The sequence below is a fragment of the Bos indicus genome, chromosome 17 (assembly GCF_029378745.1).
Source record: "Bos indicus isolate NIAB-ARS_2022 breed Sahiwal x Tharparkar chromosome 17, NIAB-ARS_B.indTharparkar_mat_pri_1.0, whole genome shotgun sequence".
NCBI lineage: Eukaryota > Metazoa > Chordata > Mammalia > Artiodactyla > Bovidae > Bos > Bos indicus.
The window spans coordinates 40,072,441-40,095,414 of NC_091776.1; the positions used below are offsets into that span (position 1 = coordinate 40,072,441).

The 22,974-nt window shown below is 41.4% G+C and overlaps 1 protein-coding gene across 1 annotated transcript in view; it reads left to right on the forward strand.

Moving 5' to 3' along the window:
- Positions 1–207: 207 nt before the first annotated feature.
- Positions 208–22,974, forward strand: part of SPMIP2 (sperm microtubule inner protein 2) — a 135,237-nt gene continuing 112,470 nt past the window's right edge. The window contains exon 1 of the mRNA XM_070769191.1: positions 208–397. Coding sequence (XP_070625292.1) covers positions 334–397 — 64 coding nt within the window. The 5' untranslated portion in view covers positions 208–333. The remainder of the gene's footprint in view (positions 398–22,974) is intronic.

Consider the following 22,974-nt stretch of genomic DNA (forward strand, 5'->3'; position numbering starts at 1 on the left):
CTGCCAGGTCATGGGTGCCGTAAGGCTGCTCTATTTCTAGTACCCTAACAGGTCTGTTCTTGACTTGATGTTGACAGATAAGGGAAAGAGATGATTGGGCACCATTCCTGGGGATGCTGCGGCTGTGTCTGTCTGTTCCTGGAGGCTGGAATACTGAACAGTGTTAGAAGGAACACTCTGCCTTCCTGTCATAATGAGTCCTTAGCAACCACCTAGTTCAGGTCACAGACAGGGAAAGGAGAGACAGCAGAGTCTTTGGCTCTTTCTGGTACAGATACATTGGTCTGAGGAAGTTGGGAAAGGAAATTCAGTAGCACAGCTACAACCTTGGCCATGGCGTGTGTGACATTTCGAGAACCAGTATCAGCCACAGTGGGAAAGCGGATGGTGTTCACAGGTAAAGGGCTTTTCTGTATCTTTCACAAGGAGACTGAAGCTTCCTTAATTGCTCACCTATGTGATACTCAAATGACAATGGACTTGAGAATGAAAGAACCATGCACACTTATTCTACATGATTCTGCTGCTTTTATTATGCACTCGGCCTAGGCTGAGTTGCCTTGAGAAGATTTGTGATGTCCTGTTCTCACTAATTTAGGAATTTTTTTCATATCATACAGTTTATGTTTTTTGTAACTGGGGCTGCTTTGATGTTAATACAAATTATAGTAGTGATCATATTTTCATTTTTACTGATTTAAGTTTCTTATATTTTTAGAAACTTGACATATTTGATTGATAAAAATTTGAGCAAGATGTAAGCTTAGTAAAATGTTGGCTGGCATTTTGTTCCTTCAACTTGCTTTAAATGATTTGGATGGTATGTCTGTGTGGAATTATGTATATGTATAATGGAATCACTTTGCTGTGTACCTCAAACTAATGAAACATTGTAAATAAACTATACTTCAGTTTTTTAAAGGTAGTTAAATAGAATATGACTAATTGTGATTTCTGCAAGAAATGTCACATTTTATCTTATTTCCTTTATGTTTTAAAATCACAAGCCTATTTTTAAGCATATCCCTTGCTTATCTGTAAATTCTCACTGCAATCATGAGAAGCTTGGCTCCCATTCTTTGCCACCCATTTATTTAACTGTTTAATTCCCACCAGGTCTCCCGCATTGCAGGCAGATTCTTTACCTTCTAAGCCAGGAGGGAAGCCCAAATATGAGTATACAAGTATCAGAAATGCTAACCAGTACTTCAGGAGAAGAAACTTTGTCAGCTAGAGTACAATGCTTCCTTATCTTCCTTTTGCCTTTGGGCTTAGGGCTCTGCTCATTTCCAAAGTTGCTTAAGGTCAAAGTTACCAAAAGTCAGCTCCTTTCACCCACTGCCTCCAGTGAGACTGGTTTATATATTTGTAACACAGTTATTCTCCTGTCACTGTCTGAATTCTATTCTAAAATCCCCCAGACTCTTAAGTGATTTTTAAAATTTGTGTACACCAAGGTTTGCTCTCTGTGCTCTAAGTCTTCAGGTTTTGACCACTTCATAAGGTCACATACCCACCATGACAGTACTTTTCAACCCTTTAAATGTCCCTGTGCTTCACCTACACATCCCCCCTCTTCCCTCATTGAGTTCCTGGCAACCACTGATCCTTTTTCTCTCTCTAAAGTTTTGCCTTTTCCTGGATATCATAGAGCTGGAATCATACAGTGAGTAGCCTTTTCAGATTGGCTTCATTAACTTGTCAATGTGCATTGAAATTTCCTCCATGTCTTTTCATGGCTGGAGTGTTCACTTATTTTTATCGCTGAATAGCCTTCCATTGTAGGGTTGTATTACAATTTGTTTACCTAATCATCTTGGCAATTCTGAGAAAAAAAAAAAAACTTCTATGAGACTTTTGCATGGATATGTTTTCAGATCAATTTGGTACATACTCAGCAATGTGATTGCTGGATCATATGGTAAGACTCTGTTTAGCTTTGTAAGAAACTGCCAAGTTGAAATAAGTCAGAAAGAGAAAAACAAATATTGTATCTTAATGCATATGAGTGGAATCTAGAAAGATGGTACAGATGAGCTGTTTGCAGGGAAGGAATAGAGATGCACATATAGAGGACAGATGTGTAGACACAGGGCAGGAAGTGGAGAGTGAGACGAACTGGGAGAGAAGGGTTGACATATATACACTACCATGTGTAAAGAAAATAACTAGTGGGAAGCTGCCGTATAGCACAGGGAGCTTAGCTCTGTGCTCTGCAATGACCTAGATGGGTGGGGTGGGTGTGAGTGAGAGGGAGGGTTAAGAGGGAGGGGATATATGTATACATATACCTGAGTCTGTTGTTCCATGTCCAGTTCTAACTGTTGCTTCCTGACCCGCATACAAATTTCTCAAGAGGCTGGTTCCAAATAGGAAAAGGAGTTCGTCAAGGCTGTATATCGTCACCCTGTTTATTTAACTTATATGCAGAGTACATCATGAGAAACCCTGGACTGGAAGAAACACAAACTGGAATCAAGATTGCTGGGAGAAATATCAATAACCTCAGATATGCAGATGACACCACCCTTATGGCAGAAAGTGAAGAGGAACTCAAAAGCCTCTTGATGAAAGTGAAAGTGGAGAGTGAAAAAGTTGGCTTAAAACTCAACATTCAGAAAATGAAGATCATGGCATCTGGTCCCACCACTTCATGGGAAATAGATGGGGAAACAGTGGAAACAGTGTCAGACTTTATTTTTCTGGGCTCCAAAATCACTACAGATGGTGACTGCAGCCATGAAATTAAAAGACGCTTACTCCTTGGAAGGAAAGTTATAACCAACCTAGATAGCATATTCAAAAGCAGAGACATCAGTTTGCCAACAAAGGTTCGTCTAGTCAAGGCTATGGTTTTTCCAGTGGTCATGTATGGATGTGAGAGTTGGACTGTGAAGAAGATTGAGCGCCGAAGAACTGATGCTTTTGAACTGTGGTGTTGGAGAAGACTCTTGAGAGTCCCTTGGTCTGCAAGGAGATCCAACCAGTCCATTCTGAAGGAGATCAGCCCTGGGATTTCTTTGGAAGGAATGATGCTAAAGCTGAAACTCCAGTACTTTGGCCACCTCATGCGAAGAATTGACTCATTGGAAAAGACTCTGATGCTGGGAGGGATTGGGGGCAGGAGGAGAAGGGGACGACAGAGGATGAGATGGCTGGATGGCATCACTGACTCGATGGACGTGAGTCTGGGTGAACTCTGGGAGTTGGTGATGGACAGGGAGGCCTGGCATGCTGTGATTCACGGGGTCGCAAAGAGTCGGACACGACTGAGCGACTGATCTGATCTGATCTGATAGCTGAGTCACTTGGTGGTACAGCAGAAACCAACACAACATTGTAAAGCAACTATACTCCAACAACAACAAAAGATCAGAAAGGAAACTGCCAAAGCTGTACCGTTTTGCCATCTCGCTTGCAGTTCAGTGAGAGTCCTTGTTACTTTGCACCCATGTCAGCATTTGGTGGTCTTTCTGTTCTCACCTTTAGCCATTCTTACCAGATGTAGTTATGTCTCATTGCTGTTTGAGTTCATAATTCCGTAATGACCAATGATCATATACTTATTTGCCATCTGAATATTTTCTTTGATGTGATGTCTGTTCATAATGTTTGCCTATTATAAAATAATTGTTTATCTTCTTATTGTTGAGTTTTAACAGTTCTGCATGTATTTTAGAGACAAGTCTTTTATCAGATAAATGTTCTGCAAATATTTCCTCCTGGTTTGTGGCTTGTCTTTTCATTTTCTTAACATAGTCTTTGATAGAGCAGAGCACAAGTTTTAGTTTTAATAAACAACTTTAGTATTTAGTTTAATAAGCCACTTTAATATTTAACATTTATCAATTTTAATAATCGATTTTTCTTTCATTATGCTTTTGATATTGTATCTAAAAATCCATCACCAAATCCGGAGTCTCCTAGATTTTTGCCCTTGTTTTCTTCTAAAATATTTTCCTATTTAGTGTTTTCGTTTGTCTATCATTCATTTCACGGTGATTTTCGTGTCTTTTAAACTTTTCATTTCCATCAGCCAATTGATTTCCTTTTCTCCTTAAACCATCCTGGGTTGGCTTTTCTGTCACTTGCAACCATGAAAGAGTTTTAATGATCCTTAAAATTTCTTATAATCTGTGTCAGTGTCTACTTGGTTTCGTGTGTTTACATAGCTCAAATTCTTATCACTTTTGATAGGCTTCAGATTTTACATTATGTTGATGCGTAATAATTCACTTCATGTTCTCCTATATTTTATATTTAAATTCCAAATTTCCTCTATTACAGTTAAAGCTGCATGAATACTTTTGGGTGTTTCTCCTTCTCTGTTATTTTCTCATGATATATTTACAGGGAGTGGAATTAGGTGGTGAAAGATACAAACTTATTGAGGCCAGAGACTTCCAAGGATTGTCTAAAAGACTGTGAACAATATATTTGTATTTAAAGTCTGCAAATAGTTTTAAAAATCACTGTTGTTTATTTTTGATAATAGGGAGTTATATATCAATCTTTTTGACTCTAACATTAAAAATTTTTTGTTATGAATATTTTAGAACATATCCCACTTACCTGTCACTCATGTTCAACAATTTATCAAAAACTTCCCACATTTGATCACATAGTTTTTTTCTTTTTCATTTGCTAAAATATTTTAAAGTGAATTTCAGATATTCAGATATTTTATTATATCCTACATATTTCACAAGCATGCATTCTAAGTTGCTCAGTCGTGTCTGACTCTTTGAGACCCCATGGACAGGCTTCTCGTCTATGGGATTTTCCAAGCAAGAATACTGGAGTGAGTAGCCATTTCCTTCTCCAGGGGATCTTCCCGACCCAGGGATAGAACCTGAGTCTCCTGTCTCTCCTGCATTGGCAGGGGGATTCTTTACCGCTAAGCCACATGGGAAGCCCCACGTATTTCACTGTGCATCAGCACCCTGCCCCCTACCAAATGAACATATTCTTACATAGCCACATTGTCATTATCACATCTAGCAAAATATAAAACTATCCTCTGACAACAGGTAATGACTAGTCCATGGTAATATTTCCCTCATTGCCTCTAAAATGCATTTTTACAGCTGATTGCAAAAATATGGATCCGAATTAGGTCCACACCTAATTGCATTTGGTTGTGTTCTCTCCTTTGATGTCCTATAAGCTGGTACAGGTGGAAGTAGTGACAGACTTTCTCTTCTTGGGCTTCAAAATCACTGTGGATGGTGACTGCAGCCATGAAATTAGAAGATGGTTGCTTTTTGGAAGAAAGGCTATGACAAACCTAGGTAGCATATTGAAAAGCAAAGACAGGTCCATATAGTCAAAGCTATGGTCTTTCCAGTAGTCTTGTATGGATGTGAGAGTTGGACCATAAAGAAGGCTGAATGCTGAAGAATTGATATTTTCAAACTGTGATGCTGGATAAGAGTCTTGAGAGTCCCTTGGATAGCAAGCAGATCAAACCAGTCAATCCTAAGGGAAATCAACCCTGAACACTCACTCATTGGAAGGACTGATGCTGAAGCTGAAGCTCCGGTATTTTGGCCACCTAATTTGAAGAGCCCGTTCATTGGAAAAGACCCTGATGCTGGGAAAGATTGAAGGCAAAAGGAGAAGAGGGCAGCCAAGGATGAGATGGTTTGATGGCACCACCGATTCAATAGACATGAACTTGGGTGAACTCTGGGAGAAGGTGAAGGACAGAGAGGCCTGGGTATGCTGCAATTCATGGAGTCGTAGACTCAGACATGACTTGGCAACTGAACAACAGTGACAATACGCTGGTACAGTCTTCTTTCTTTTCTTGTTACAGAGACTGGGTTGGTCATCCAGCAGAAATACCCAACATTCTGAATTTGCCTGGTGTCATGTCATTTAATGTGTTCCTCTGTCCTCTTGTGTTTTCCAAAATTGGAATCTGGCTCTTGAGATCCAACTCTTTGGGCAAGATTGTTGCTTGAATACTGCTGCGGTCAACATATCGTATGCAGATCAGATGTTACAATTTCAATTTCTCCTAGACCCATCACTTAGGACCTAAGTTGTTGGGACTTAGTTCTCTTCTTTCTGAATTTGGAACTGATCTCAATGAGAAGCTCATGTTCTTGTAAAGATATTGGTGTAAGTGGGTATGAACTCTGGTTAGGCAAATAAAAAGTTGATGTGCTGCATACTTTACATCAAATATTGTATAATTGAAATAAAAACATGGAAAATATTTTGTCGCTATTAATAATTAATGAAAAAGCAATCAAATATCATGAGAAATCATTTAAAAATTTATGCTGAATGCTGATATGTGAGGAAAAACTAAGTGGATTATCAGAGGATGAGAAAATAGCTGAGAAGATTTGCAGAAATTTTGAGGATGATTTCAGAGCACTTTTAAGAGTTTTATAGAGTTTTTACTAAAGCCTAATTTAATTTTGGGGCTTCCCTAGTGGCTCAGATGGTAAAGAATCTGCCTGTAATGCAGGTGACCCAGGTTTGATCCCTGGGTCGCAAAGGTCACATGAAGAAGGGAGTGAATTCCCTGAACAGAGGAGCACTGCGGGCTACATTCCATGGGGGTGGCAAAGAGTCAGACACAACTACACGACTAACACTTCCACTTTCAATTTAATTTTAAAATCAAATTTTCCCTTTTTGCTGTAACACTCTTCATTCTTATTAATAGCTATAATTGTTTTAATTTCAATCTCATCTCTAGTGAGACTCCATTATTCTGTGAGATGATTCATGTGTATTTACTTAGTGTACTGCCACTAACGAACTAATTTGCTGATTCATTACATTTTATTTTTCTGCCCAATTTTAATGTTTTTCCCTTTAAAAATATTTTTGATTCTAAATTTTTATCATATATATTTGAAATTGAATGTAACAAATAGAAATTGAATCCTTACTGAATACTGAAAAGTTGGCCATGAGCTTCGGAGGATACAAAAATGAACATGAATAAGATATTTTTTTTGGTCTTTTAGATACGTATAATCTGTTGTTCTTGTTAGAACATCATGGGTTGTCCCATTTTCCTATTTAATCTAAATATTCACCACAGATGTCCTGGGATTGTAGTGTGACATAAAAAGGAGACAGAAACCCAATTCCAAAGGCCTTGAGGAATCAAGTAGAAGAGGTGGGGATGGAGGACCATTACCTCACGGGATGCTTCACAAACTACTCCCTGTGCTTTTTTAAGTTTTGTTTCCTACTCCTTTCTTTTGACTGGCATAATTAGAGAATAAATTGTCTCCTATATGATGGATGGATCTTAGATTTTATTTATTCTACAACTAATAAAGGGATAAAGATTCTTGTGGGAAAAAGTGTCAGTAGGTCCAACTTTTGAAACTTTTTTAAAAAGGTGAAAGTGAAAGTGAAGTCGCTCAGTCATGTCCGACTCTTTGCCACCCCATGGACTGTACCAGGCTCCTCCCTCCATGGGATTCTCCAGGCAAGAATACTGGAGTGGGTTGCCATTAACATATCCTTGAGTAAATATATTCACCTAGTGTCCAGCTAGATAACATTTTACAAAGTGAACACACCAATGCACTTACTTTTTAGATTAAAAACATGAATATTTTTGCCATCCTAAAATGTTCCTTTATAGCATTTCCCAACCAATTCCCTCAAAGTCAAACATCGTTTTTATGTTTAGAATCCATATGTTTTTGATAAATGTGAGTTTAATTTGATGTGGGGTACTTTTCTTGTCTGTATATTTGAAACATTTTATTTGCCGGCTTATTCTTTCATGTAAGTTTTATTATCAATTTGCTAAGTTTTATTACACAGTGAAGAGATTTTATAGATAGTGTTATTTTGGCATTAAAATGGCCTTACTATGAAAACTAATATCATAAACAAAATTCTGAAGTGATTTTAAAGTATCTTAGAGCATGGTTATGTATTTTTACATCTGTCTGCAAACAAATGATACTATCTGTTTACTCAATTCCAGGTCCCGTGCTGCTTTTAAGTTATAAAATTACATTTTAAAAGGTACATTTTTTATTAAGATTTTTAAAATAAATTTCTACTTGGTCCAAATTGAGAGACTGATGGAATAATTCCTATGGAATATTAAATTAAAAAGGCCCCATAAAAGAGAATCTAATTTAACCTATCATTTTTCAGATGAGAACACTGAGGTTCAGAGAGCTGAGTGCCCTGCTCAAGGTCACATAGTCTTGATCAGAAGGATGACAGCCTAGGCCTGCTTCTTGTTTGTATGATGAATTATGTACGTTATACCCAGGCAGGTGTGTGCATGCTCAGTTGTGTCTGATTCTTTGCATGGAAAGAATCATGGACTGTAGCCCACCAGGCTCCTCCATTCGTGGAATTTCCCAGGCAAGAATACTGGCTTGGGTTGCCATTCCCTTCTCCAAGGGATTTTCCTGACCCAAGGGTCCAACCCATGTCTCTTGCATCTCCTGTACTGGTAGATGGATTCTTTACCACTGAGCCACCCGGGAAACCCAAGTTATATCCAGATTACTAAGTAAATATATTAATGTATTTATTCAGCCATCAGAGATCTACTAGAAAATCTGTACATGTAAACCAGGAATATTGCAGAATTCCACCATGGGACTTTTGTTAGAAATATATTAGAATTGGAAATACTCTCTAGGAAATGGCCAAAAAACATTATGATGAATGAAGCTATAAGTAGTGAAAGAAGTACATAACTGTATGTGATTTTGAAAAGCTCGCTCCATTAGCCTGGGTTTCAGACCCATTTATTCATCTCGCTTTTTGCCCTGTGAAACTGTCACACTCATAGTTATGTCTCAAATGCAGTTGTTTTAAAAATAGAAAATGACTTCATACAAAACTGCCAGTGGTTTCCTATTAGAAGAAAGAACCAAACAGTCCTCCTGGAAATTCAACTTAAGTCTCATCATTGTAATTCAGGAAGCAAACATGTCACCTTGTAAAAAACTAATTCATGATAAAGCTTACACATTTTAATGGGCCTGACACATTTTGTTGGCTAATCTGCATTTTATTCTGTAATTGTAGCATGTGATGTGCCTGAATCAAAATTTATCTACAAGTGACGGCAGTTTCAAATAAACCCTACCTTAAATAATTGGCCCGGTGAATCATCACCAATGTGACTTCCAGAAAAAAAAAATCAGTTGCTGGCATCACTCTGAAAAACATCTAAACCAAGCCCTTAGAAGAAGACTTCAAAGGACAAGCTTTGTCTCATACTCTAGTTTTCTGCTTTGTTTTTTAGACAATATACAACTTTATGGTATCAACTAAAGGAGAAGAGCTGATTTGCTTTTCTGGGCTCCGACTTAATTTTCCAAGGTTGATAATCTCTTCAGTCAGTTCAGTCGCTCAGTCGTGTCCGACTCTTTGCGACCCCATGAATCGCAGCACACCAGGCCTCCCTGTCCATCACCAACTCCCAGAGTTCACTCAGACCCACGTCCATCGAGTCAGTGATGCCATCCAGCCATCTCATCCTCTGTCGTCCCCTTTTCCTCCTGCCCTCAATCCCTCCCAGCATCAGAGCCTTTTCCAATGAGTCAACTCTTTGCATGAGGTGGCCAAAGTACTGGAGTTTCAGCTTTAGCATCATTCCCTCCAAAGAAATCCCAGGGCTGATGGACTGGTTGGATCTTCTGGCAGTCCCGGGGACTCTCAAGAGTCTTCTCCAACACCACAGTTCAAAAGCATCAATTCTTCGATACTCTCTTAGGTTACATTAATATCACTACCTTAAATGATGGAGAAATGTGCTCAGGATTAAGTGAAAAATGTCTTGTGTTTTGGAGACAGGGTTTGAAAAAAGTAACCATTTTGTCAAAGGTTAGCAGATGGTTCACTGTGCCACCTGCTAGGAAATCAATGTGAGGAGCTCGATTCAAGAAGCAGAGCTATCAATGGAGCTGCCATGTCCTAGCTCCTTCTAACCTTTTTTCTTTCATTCTTTTTATTGGAGTACAATTGATTTTGAGTGGTGTGTTAGTTTCAGTTGTACAGCAAAGTGATTGAGTTACACATACATATACATCCCTTTTCAGATTCTTTTCTCATATGGGTTATTACAGAAAATTGAGTATAGTCCCTGAGCCATACAGTAGGTCATTATTGGTTATCTATTTTACATACATTGCTGTTTAGTCACTAAGCTGTGTCTGACTCTTTTACAGCCCCATGGACTGTAGCCTGCCAGGCTCCTCTGTCCATGGGATTCCCCGGGAAAGAACACTGGAATAGGTTCCCATTTCCTTCTCCTGGGTATTTTCTCAACCCAGGGATCAAACCCATGTCTCCTGCGTTGGCAGGTGGATTCTTTACCACTGAGCCACCAGGGAAGCCTATTTTGTATATAGGCATGTATATATGTTAATCCTAAGCTCCTAATTTATCCCTTCCCCTGCTCCTCTCACCTTTGGTAACCGTGTTTGCTTTCCACATCGGTGAGTCTGTTTTGTAAATAACATCATTTGTATAATTATTTTTAGATTTCACATATAAGTGATATCATATAATTTGCCTTTGACTTGCTTCACTTAGTACAGTAATCTCTGGATCCATCCATGTTGCTGCAAATGGCATTACTTCATTCTTCTTATGGCAGAGTAGTTGCTGCTGCTGCTAAGTCGCTTCAGTCGTGTCCGACTGTGTGACCCCATAGACATCAGCCCACCAGGCTCTCCTGCCCCTGGGATTCTCCAGGCAAGAACACTGGAGTGGGTTGCCATTTCCTTCTCCAATGCATGAAAGTGAAAAAGTGAAAGTGAAGTCGCTTAGTCGTGTCCGACTCTTCACTACCCCATGGACTGCAGCCTACCAGGCTCCTCCATCTATGGGATTTTCCACGCAAGAGTGGGGTGCCATTGTCTTCTCCGGTGGCAGAGTAGTATTTCATTGTAAATATGTACCTCGTCTTCTTTGTCTATTCCTCTATTGATGAACATTTAGGATGTTTCCGTGTCTTGGCTATTGTCAATAGTGCTGCAATGAGCATTGGGGTGTAACTAATTTTTACATTTTTACATTTTTAGAGGTTCCATTTTTTCCAGACATATTCCCAGGAGTGGTACTGCTGGATCATGTGGTAGCTCTATTTTTAGGTTTTTAAGGAAACTCCATCCTGTTCTCCATAGTGGCTTTACCGATTTACATTCCCTCCAACAGTATAGGAGGGTGCCCTTCTCTCCACACCCTCGTCAGCTTTTATTGTTTGTAGCTATTTTGCTGATGGCCATAGATTTGATTTGCATTTCTCTAATAATTAGTGATGTTGAGCATCTATTCATATGCTTGTTGGCCATCTGTGTATCTTCTTTAGAGAAATGTCTTTTTAGGTTTTCTGTCCATTCTTTGATTGAGTTCTTATTTTATTTTTTGATGTGGAACTATGTGAACAGTTTGTATACTGTTGGTTGCATCATTTGCAAATTCCCTCTCACCATCCTTACATTGTCTTTTCTTCTTAACCCTTCTGCTCACAGTCTTCTCATCTGTAATTTGAGGCTAGTAGTAACTATTTCAGGTCAGGAAGTCCCCTGGAGAAGGGATAGGCTACCCACTCCAGTATTCTTGGGCTTCTCTGGTGGCTCAGACAGTAAAGAATCTGCCTGCAATGTGGGAAACCTGAGTTCTATCCCTGGGTTAGGAAGATCCCCTGGAGGAGGGCATGGCAACCCACTCCACTATTCTTGCCTAGAGAATTCTCATGGACAGAGGAGCCTGGTGGGCTACAGTCCAAGGGGTCGCACAGAGTCCGACACAACTGAGCGACTAAACACAGCACAGTATCTATTTCATGAATATTCTATGATGACTTAATGAAATGAGAATGCCTGATATAATAAGAATTCAATAACTTTTTGGACTTAAAAAATATTGTATGTTATTTATCTTCTTCAGAAGATCTTGGAGAGGACTCAAAAATCATCTTACAATCCTATTTTTTATACTAAATCAGCCAAGTACACATTATTTCCTGAAGTCTTAAGCTATAATTGAATTTTTAATGAGCACAGAGAGAAAAAAAATCTAAGACTATCTAAGCCCACAGTTTTTAAACTTCAGTGTGCATGTGAATCACCTGGGAAGTCTTGTTAAAATGCAGATTCCAATTCCAGGCTTGAGAGCCTGCATTTTTACTAAGCTCTCAGAAGACACCCAAGCTGCTGGTCAAGAGACCACACCTTGAGCAGCGAGGACCTGAACTCTTCTGGCCCCTCTAGTCACTGTTGTGACCTTGGACTAGGTATTTATCTCTCTCTGCCTCATTTACATCATCTGTAAAACAGCAATATTAGTATCTACTTCATAGGGCTGCTAGGAGTTTTAATGCACACAGGAGTCAATGCCACAGGAGTCCATGCCACAGGAGTCAATGCACACAGAGTACTTAGACCATTGTCCGTATAATCTATTATCACAGATTACTAGTGAGATAAACTAGTCAACTGCTGGCTAAAGGCCCAGAACAGGAAGTTATTTGTGATGCTAATACTTAGAGCTCACACACATATACATTTTTAAACTGCTAACTATTGGCTTTTTGTATCTTCCTATAAACCTGATCTAAATAATACCAAGGAAAGCAAGTTGCATTACAACAATGTTGTGGCAGAATGGCAGGTTTTTTAAAAAATTAATTAGTTAATTAATTTTACTGAAGCATTATTGATTTACAATGTTGCATAATATAGAATAGCAGATTTTGGAATTCTTCCTTAAGCCGCATGAATTCCCGCGATCTTGGTTAGGAAAACGACCCGTCATTTTGTGGTCAGGAAGGATGGAAAGGTCGCCTTGGGGGCTCTGGGTGTAAAGTCTTTCTCTTTGTCTCCCTTGAGTCGTGCTTCCCTCCCTTTTATCCCCTCTCCTGCAGAAGCCTGCTGTGGCAGATGCTAGGGAATTGTGCTTCTCAGCAGGTGATAAGGGGTGAAGTGCCTGCTATGTTACTAGCCCCAGTTGCTAGCAGGTATCTCAGAAAAGGTGGAACCTTTCACAGCTGCTACTAAAAGGCTGTTTTGACTACAGGTATCATGTTTTTTTAGTCACTCATTTATCTAACTTATTTATATTTGGTTGCACTGGGTCTTCATTGCTTTGCTCAGGCTTTCTCCATGTGCGGCAAGCCGGGGCTACTCTTGTTGGCGGTGCTCGGGCTTCTCATTGCAGTGGCCCCTCTTGTGGAGTACAGGCTGTAGGTGCGTGGGCTTAGTTGCTCCAGGGCATGTGGAATCTTCCCGGACCAGGGATCAAACCCATATCCCCTCCATTGGCAGGCAGATTCCTATCCACTGTGCCACCAGGATAAGACACCTTACCCACAGGTGTCATCTTTAACAAAATTACACCCCAGGGAAGAGTCCCAGACAAGTAGAAGATTACCCACTCCTTTAAGAATAATGGTGCTTCTGGAGAAGGAAATGGCAAGTATTCTTGCCTGGAGAATCCCCACAGACAGCAGAACCTGGCTGGCAAAGAGTCGGACACGACTGAGCGACTTCACTTTCACTTTAAGAATAGCAGAGGTCTGAAAGTGACCTCGAAACACTTACAGTGGTCAAATCATTTCTCTGAGGCAGCACTTTCTAAAATAAGGAAATAATTTCTGGAAGCTACAGAATTGCAGGCAAGGCAGTCATTTGAGAGGAGGAAGTTCTGTATCCGGGGTTGAACTGCACAGACCTAGCAAGGAGCTCCAGCACCCCATTTCCAAGCCGGGGCTGAGCAGGACTGACTTTCCCTGATGAGGACTTAGGAGCCTGAGGAAAGCTTCTGGAGGAGGAAAGGCGAGCTTGGGTTTATTTCCAAGCCTCATTCTTATTGTTCAAGGGACCTGCCTGGGAATGGAGGTGGGGGGACCAGAGGCAGAGCCAGGAACCCCAAGTGGGTCAGATGAGTGCACCACCTCCTAGGGTTTACTAGACAACGATGAACACTCACCGGCACACAACTGGGGGAGGGTGGGGGCCCCTGAGGAACAGGGAGACTTGGTGACCCTGGAAATGGGAGCCACATCCACTTTCCACGAACAATACTAAGACCTCCCTACAGGAGACTCTGAACTAACCAGTTCCAGAGTTAGGGCACTTATTCTTGTAATGTGCAGAAGAATTTGAGAATGTAGAAAGCCCCAAATTCTGGGTTAGTTTTTCTGGGGGGTTGGAACCTGCACTCAAACAAGCACATGGAGAGACTGTGACACAGGGGGTCACGTGGCACTCTGTGGGACACACATAGCCCCTCAGGCAGCAGGAACTATTGCTTCTCTGCCCTGGAAGGTCATAGTTCCTCCAAGGCTGGAGATCTAACTGGCCTCTAGTCAGAACAGAAGTCTCAGCTCACAACCACTGGTTTTTGACTTTTTTAAATGAAAAAATTTGTTTTACCCCAATGTTTGTTGCAGTGACTCAAAGGTAAAGAATCTGCCTGCAATGCAGGAGATACGGTTTCCATCTCAGGGTGGGGAAGATCCCTTGGAGAAGGATAAGGCAACCCACTCCAGTATGCTTGCCTGAAGAAATGCCATAAACAGAGGAGCCTGGTGGGCTACAGGCCATGGGGTCATGAAAGAGTCAGACATGACTTATCAACTAAAAACAGCAATGTTCACTGCAGCACTACAGAAGCAACCTAGATGTTCCGTGTCCATCAATAGAGGAATGAATGAAGAAGTTGTGGTACATATATACAGTGGAATATTAGTCATAAAAAAGAATGAATTTGAGTCAGTGGTAGTGAGGTAGATGAAACTAAAACCTGTTATACAGAGTGAAATAGGTCAGAAAGAGAAAAACAAATATCGTATATTAACGCACATATATATGGAATCTAGAAAAATAGTATTGATGAACCTATTTGTAGGGCAGGAATAAAGATGCAGACATGTGAACACAGGGGGAAAGAAAGGGTGGGGTGAATTGAGACAGTTGCATTGACATATATACACTGTCATGTGTAAAATAGCTAGCTAGTGGGAAGCCGCTGTATAGCACAGCGAGCTCAGTTCGGTGCTCTGTGATGACCTAGAAGGGTGGGACTGGGGGAGTGGGAGCAATAGTCAAGAGGGAGGGGATGTATGTATACATAGAGCTGATTCATGTTGCTGTGCAGCAGAAATCACCAGAACATTGTAAGACAATGATCCTCTAATTGTGAATTTAAAAAATTATCGTTGATTTGCAATGTTGTGTTAGTTTCAGGTGTACAGTAAAGTGAATCGGTTATACATATGCATGCATGCTAAGTTGCTTCAGTTTTGTCCAACTCTTTGAGACCGCATGGACTGTAGCCCACCAGACTCCTCCGTCCATGAGATTCTCCAGGCAAGAATACCAGAGTGGGTTGTCATGTCCTCCTCCAGAGGATCTTCCCAACCCAGGGATCAAATCCGAGTCTCTTGCACTGGCAGGAGGATTCTTTACCACTAAGTCACTTGGGAAGCTCCAGTTATATGTATCTATGTATTTATTCTCACATGCATGTTTTTTAAATGTAAAGATTTCTAAGTGTAATTTAAAGGCTCAATTTTTTTGAAGATGGGAACATTTATATAGTCCAAATTAGTGTGTGTTATTTCATTCTGTAAATGATGATATAGAATGAAATATATCTTTCAGCCCAATGGATTCTGGCCATGACAACAGGATAATTAGGAATCTAAGTAGTCAAAACATGCAAACAAAGCTATCTGATGTTAAGATTAGTGAATAAATGCCAATGGCAATCAGGTCAGATAAATTCTTTGTTTATAGCAAGGAAACAATACCACCCACATCTCTTTCTTTTACAGATTTCCAGACTCTTTCAAACTTCAATTCACAAGCTAAGTAGCCACCTTCTTTTCACAATGTGGAAGCAGAACAAAGTAAACATGCTAGTCACGTGGGCTAAGTAAAGATGTTTAAAAGCACACGCCTTTGATTTGACAATCCTCGAAACTGACAGGGGGATTCCATGTGCAGCCACTTAGGACACGGGTCCCACCACTGGACCACACTCCCTCCGGGGACCTCCTACAGGGCGAGTGGGTGCCTGGATGCACATCGCTCACACACACGCTTTCACAGTGGAAATGACCCAAGGACTGTTAGATCCTCTTGTTTGCAGGGATTAAAAAATAAGATTTTCAGTTCCAGGTCACAGGGATTTTTTTTTTCTCAATTCCAATGTCTTAGACTTCCTTGAGGGGCTTCCCAGATGGTGCCAATGGTAAAGAATCATGCCAGTGCAGAAGACCTAAGAGATGCGGGTTTGATCCCTGAGTCTGGAAGATCCCCTGAAGGAGAGCCTGGCAACCCACTCCAGTATTCTTGTCTGTAGAATCCCATTGACAGAGAAGCCTAGTAGGTTACCTCCATAGTCTCAGAGTCGGATGTGACTGAAGCGACTTAGCACGCATGCACAGACTTTCTTGAAATGACCCCCCCTTCCCCCGCCCAAGTTATAGCTTATCATTGACCTTGGAATATACTTACTCAGAAAAGACTGAATGAGAACTTGCAGTAAATCCCCAACCCTGTCATGGGGGAAGTGTTGTGGAAAGACCATCTGATGGTATGGATTTCTGACATGAGGACTATAAAATAGGAAGTTATTTACACTATGCTATATATTGGTCAAGAATCCCATCAATCATTGTTAAATAAACAGTTCCCACTGCTCCCCAACTAGAGGGCTTGGAGGAAGCAGCTTGTCCACAATCAATGCAGGAGATTGAAATCCTCTGCCTCTGTGATTTGGGGTTTGAGCACTTCTATTTGGCTTTCTTCAACTTAAGTCACATGGCCTTGGAGGATGGCTTTGGAAGATTTAGCCATGATTTTAAGCTGGACTATCTCTCAAAAATGATCTCCAGATTTAGGTGGGAATTTGTCTAGTCATTTTTGTCTGATGATATAACAAACAAAAACTATAGCTATAAACACTCACTTCATCACTGGGAATCACCTAAAAAAAAAAAAAAAGCAGGGTGTCTTAGCTAAAATGTTTGGGAATTGAAACAGACATTTGAGGCTGAGATTGTGCCCAAAGGCTGAGATTGTACAAAAAATTAGGACCATGTGTTTAAGTAGACAGTTCAGAGTTTGTAGAAAGTGGGATAGAGTAGGTGAAAGACAAATGGAAAGGAAAAGACCGCCACCCCACCTGGCACAAAGGCAAAGGGTCTAAGCTAGAGAATACCTATTTTCTCACATCTTGACCAGAGGCAATTGAGAAGATAAAAGTGATTTGAATATAAGTTGGCTCCAAAGACGACTTCTGCCATGATGGTTCTTCTTGCTGTCTGCTCATCCTAAGGCATCACAAACAGTGGGGCCTTCTATCAACTCCCACCTTCGTCTAATGACTGCTATATCTTACCCGCCCCATCTCCCTCATCTTCTTCTCTTCTGTAGTTACGAAGAGATGGAGGAAGAATGAAGAACAAAACAAAAGCTGCACAGAGATCATCACAAACCTCTGGCCCTGAGCTGCTGCCCCACCCTGGCCAGCCTCCTCAACCCCAACATTTACTTGTAGATGTGGATAGAATTCATTATCCGAATTTTGCACAAAGCAGGGTGGTGAATTGCTGGTGCTGTCAGGGCACCAAGCAAGAGTTCCTTCCTGTGTAGGCCATTACTGCCTTCCTCCTGGCACTCAGGAAGATGAACAGGACCAGGCTCTGCCACAGAGTTCACTGGGTAGACGCACACCTCTGCTCTGAGGACATCTCGCTCAGTTCCAGACGTGTGTGTTCACCGACCACTGCCTCCGTCTCATCCGGGGCTGCTGTTTGTCTTAACTAGAGACCACGTGTTTTCTATGTCTGTGGTCCTATTTCTGTTTTGTTAACAAGTTCAGCTGAATCTTTTTTTTTCAGATCCCACATATAAGTGGTATCATAAAATTTGTCTCTGTCTGACTTCATTTAGTATGAAAATCTCAGGTCCATGCAAATGATATTTCATTCCTTATGACTAATATTCCATTATATATATATATATATATATATATGTACATATAGGCTTCCGTGATAGCTCAATTGGTAAAGAATCTGCCTGAGACCTCGGTTCGATTCCTGGGTCAGGAAAATCCACTGGAGAAGGGAAAGGCTACCCACTCCAGTATTCTGGTCTGGAAAATTCCATGGACTATATAGTCCATGGGGTCAAAAAGAGTGGGACACGACTGAGCAAATTTCACTTCATATATATGTATACCACATTTTCTTTATAGGGAACATGGGGAGAGGGATAAATTAGGAGGTTGGGATTAACATGTACACATGACTATATATAAATTGGACAACCAAGAAGGACCTACTATTTAGCACAGGGACCTATACTCAATATTTTATAATCTATTAGGGAAAAGAACATGTAAAAGAATGTATGTATATATCTGAATCACTATGTTGTACAACTGAAACTAACATGATACTGTAAATCAACTGTACTTCAATAGAAAAGTAATAATTTTTTAAAAAGTTATTTATGAAAATATAGGAAAAGAGGATTGTTAGACATGACACCAAAAGTACAACCCATGAGAGAAAACACTACTGTGTTGGACTTTGGAAATTTAAAAACTTTTGCACTGCAAAGATACCATTGAGAGAAAAACATAAAATAAAATAGACCACTTGTACCAGATCATCTAATTAGTTCATCATAAACACAAGCAGAAGATCCTGAGTCTATCCTAAATTGTTTCCAGTAACCCAAGGTGGCCTCAAATTTTACAAAAGGGGCAAGAACATTCTGGGGTATCACGCTTGCTTGTTGTTCTTGTTCAATCACTCAGTTGTGTCCGACACTTTGTGACCCAGTGGACTGCAGCACACCAGGCTTCCCTGTCCTTCACCATCTCCCAGAGCATGCTCAAACTCATGTTCATTGAGTTGGTGATACCATCCAACCATCTCGTCCTCTGTCATCCCTTTCTCCTCCCACCTTCAATCTTTCCCAGCCTCAGTCTTTTCCAATGAGTTGGCTCTTTGCATCAGGTGGCAAAAGCATTGGAGCTTCAGCTTCAGCATCAGTCCTTCCAATGAATATTCAAGACTGATTCCCTTTAGGATTGACTGGTTTGATCTCCTTGCTGTCCAAGGGACTCTCAAGAGTCTTCCCCAGCACTACAGTTCAAAAGCATCAATTCTTTGGTGCTCAGCTTATGGTCCAACTCTCACATCCATACATACCTACTAGAAAAACCAGAGACACTTCTTAGAGGCAAAAAGTAATAATGAGATCTTTTTTTTACCATTTTGTATTTTGGGCTTTTTTTCCCCTTGCTCTCAATGATCAGTTGTCCATGTATTTGACCAGTCTCTATCAGCAATAGGAATGTCCTACCTAACATTAGGTTTGGGTGAGTAAGGTCTTCCTTAGTGGCTCAGATGGTAAAGAATCTGCCTGCAGTACAGGAGACCTGGGTTCAATCACTGGGTTGGGAAGATCCCCTGGAGAAGGAAATGGCAACCCACTCCAGTATTCTGGCTTGGAGAATTCCATGGACAGAGGAGCCTGGGGGCCTACAGTCCACGGGGTCACAAACAGTCACACACGACTGAGGGGCTAACACTTTCACACTTTCAAGTCGTAAAGTGCAAACAAGGACAGCATAATCCATTAGCTATTCTGAACTTGCCACAACCTAAACAAGCTGGGTTTGTGCCTTGTCACTTAGGGAAACTGGAACTACATTTTCCAGAACCTCCTTCTCCACAGTTTTAATCAGGAAGCTGTTTGGTGTGAGATCAGAAGCTGGAAGAAAAGCCGTCGACAATATGTCTGGGCCACCAGGTGCTGCTGTGGCCACTGACCTTGGCTCACCTTCCATGTCTCCTTCATTCTCACTGACTCCTGGGCCAGGTGGTGTTTAGCCTCCAATCTGGGGTTCAGCTGATCTTTGTGGGTTCCAGTTTATTCTGCAACAGGAAAGCCCACTTTAAGTGGAGAGGTGCATCCCTAAAATGCACCTGGAGGCAGTAGCCAGCGTCCTGGATTTTCACAACTAACTCCTGTGCTCACCCCACGCTCGTTCCATCTCGCCTCCCTGTGTCTTACTGCCCCAAGACTCTATGTTCTCCATTTTCAAATCCACATTGACTTGACCACTTCCTCTGATCTACTGCTTGTCTTCCAGCATTTGAGTCACTTTCCTGACCATGCATGGTGTCTGTATTACAGGCAGAGTCTTTCCTGTGGAGCTGGGGGACCAGGACTCCTGGGACTCACCTTCTTTATGGTTCTGGCTTCAGAGGATAAGGAGACAGGACATGGCCTTAGCACCAAGGGCAGCCTAATGTAGAGCACGGTTTCAAAAACATTTCTGGAAGGAAGACGAGAAGGTACTGATGAACTGACAAGTCCTTGAGAAGTATACAGTCTGGCATTTTCCTTTATTACATTATTCCTGCACTAACTTACTCATTGGACCAATTGTTCTACTATCTAGAGAGTCATTCTGCATGCCTTTGAAACCCCTAACTGGGGTCAATAATTATCTCAGTATAAAAGGACAAGGCAGAGGGAACACATCAGTTACTTCTCTGTGCTTGATTTTTTTAAAAAAAAGTACTTATTTGACTGCATTGGTCTTAGTTGCAGCGTGCAGGATCTTCATTGTGGCACACAGACTCTCTAGTTGTGGCGTGGGGACCCCAGAACATATGGGATCTGAGTTTCCTGACCAGGGTTTGAACCCATGTCCCCTATATTACAAGGCAGATTCTTAACCACTGGACCACCAGGGAAATCCTGTCTGTGCTCGCTTTGCCAGGAGTAGATGTATGTTTGTGGGAAGCAGAGAAGTCCTCTGAGGTGACACCTATCTCTTTCTTACCCAAAATGTCTCTACCTCTCCTTTCTCTATGGTTTCTGTGGTCACTAATCGAACATCGCTGAGACCAGCATCAGAAAGAGATTTCAGACAAAGAGTTTCCACCTGCTCCCTTCAGTCTACATTCTGCTCACCCAACACCTCAAACCTTTCCAGGGAGGTGGTTATGTCTGTTCATGCTCCTTTGGAGGGGAGAGATTTGCTTTTTAGTGGAAATGGAAAATTAAGGTACTGTATATGCATTGCAGGCAGCCACAGGAGGGAATCATACAAGTTCAAAGGCAATGCATTTATCCTTCTCTTTTTACCAGTCGCCCAGCTGCTGCTCACCCAGCATCTCCTTGTGGGGGTGGGGGGTAATTTCTCTTGTAAAAATGAGAAATTGAGACCCCAGCAGGATTCCCCACTCTAGCATTTTTAACTGACAAGCAAGCATGAAGTAGCTAGGTTGCAACTACAAGGGGTTACCAGAGAAAAGGTGGGAAAATGAGACAGAAAAGATGACAATCTAGAAAGTCTCCCTAACAAAAAAGGAAAAGGAAAAAAGAAGCAATAGCAGAATGAATCTCCTTCCCTCTCATGTTAACTAGAAAATTGGAAACTAGAAAAAGACCTGTCATTTTTAAATTATTGCATTTTCCCCAAAAGTAATTAATATGAAAAAGTAGTCATGCAAAGGCACTGTTATTTTGTAATTTGAATGCTGCAGTAGTTCAGTTCAGTTCAGTCGCTCAGTCGTGTCTGACTCTTTGCGACCCCATGAATCACAGCACGCCAGGCCTCCCTATCCATCACCATCTCCCAGAGGTCACCCAAACTCACGTCCATCAAGTCAGTGATGCCATCCAGCCATCTCATCCTCTGTTGTCCCCTTGTTCTCCTGCCCCCAATCCCTCCCAGCATCAGAGTCTTTTCCAATGAGTCATCTCTTTGCATGAGGTGGCCAAAGTATTGGAGTTTCAGCTTTAGCATCACTCCTTCCAAAGAACACCCGGGGCTGATCTCCTTTAGGATGGACTGGTTGGATCTCCTTGCAGTCCAAGGGACTCTCAAGAGTCTTCTCCAACACCACAGTTCAAAAGCATCAATTCTTCGGCGCTCAGCTTTCTTCACAATCCAACTCTCACATCCATACATGACCATTGGAAAAACCATAGCTGTAGTAAGTGGTTTAAATAGAGGGCAGCTAACTGGTCCACCTCATGCGAAGAGTTGACTCATTGGAAAAGACTCTGATGCTGGGAGGGATTGGGGGCAGGAGGAGAAGGGGACGACAGAGGATGAGACGACTGGATGGCATCACTGACTCAATGGACGTGAGTCTGAGTCAGCTCCGGGAGTTGGTGATGGACAGGGAGGCCTGGCGTGCTGCGATTCATGGGGTCGCAAAGAGTCGGAGATGACTGAGCGACTGGACTGAACTGAACTGAACTGGTCCCTGGTCATTGATTTGATTTCTTCATCTGCTGTAAGGACGAGCCAGCATTGGCAGAGGGTGGAAAATTCCGAGGTGGTTCTCTATGAACCTATTCATGTCGTAGTGGTCTGGTTAATGGAGATAGTTGGCAGTGATGCTGGGAATCTGGTTTTCATTCCATTTCTCCTACACAGGTCACAGGAACATTGAATGGATTCCCATCTCTACATTTCATCATGTATTTGATTGTATATTAATTTTTTAATATTTTGGCCATGTAGCACAGCATGTGGGATCTTAATTCCCCGACCAGGTATTGATCCTGTGCCCCCTGCATTGTAAGCGTGGAGTCTTAATCACACCAAGGAAGTCCCATACTTATATTTTAAAGTTACAAATTCTAATTTTTCAGACTTGTATGTTGACTTCATCAACCTGTCCAAATTCTGCTCAAGACCCACATTTCCCCTGACAGAAGCTGCACTCCTTCTCAGGTGGGACTCAAACACAGCCGCATCTCAGATGGGGATTTAAACCCACAAACCCTGATTTAGGAGGGGATTTGAATCCACTTTCTTTTGATTGAAACCATTTGCCTAGTGTCAGGACTTTTGTCCTGATGAAAGCTCAGGTTCTTTGGCCTTGATGCACAAATAATTCATCTTGAGGCAAAGCAATAGGCAAAGAGTGAGTTTATTAGCACAGGATGCTTGTGAGAGATA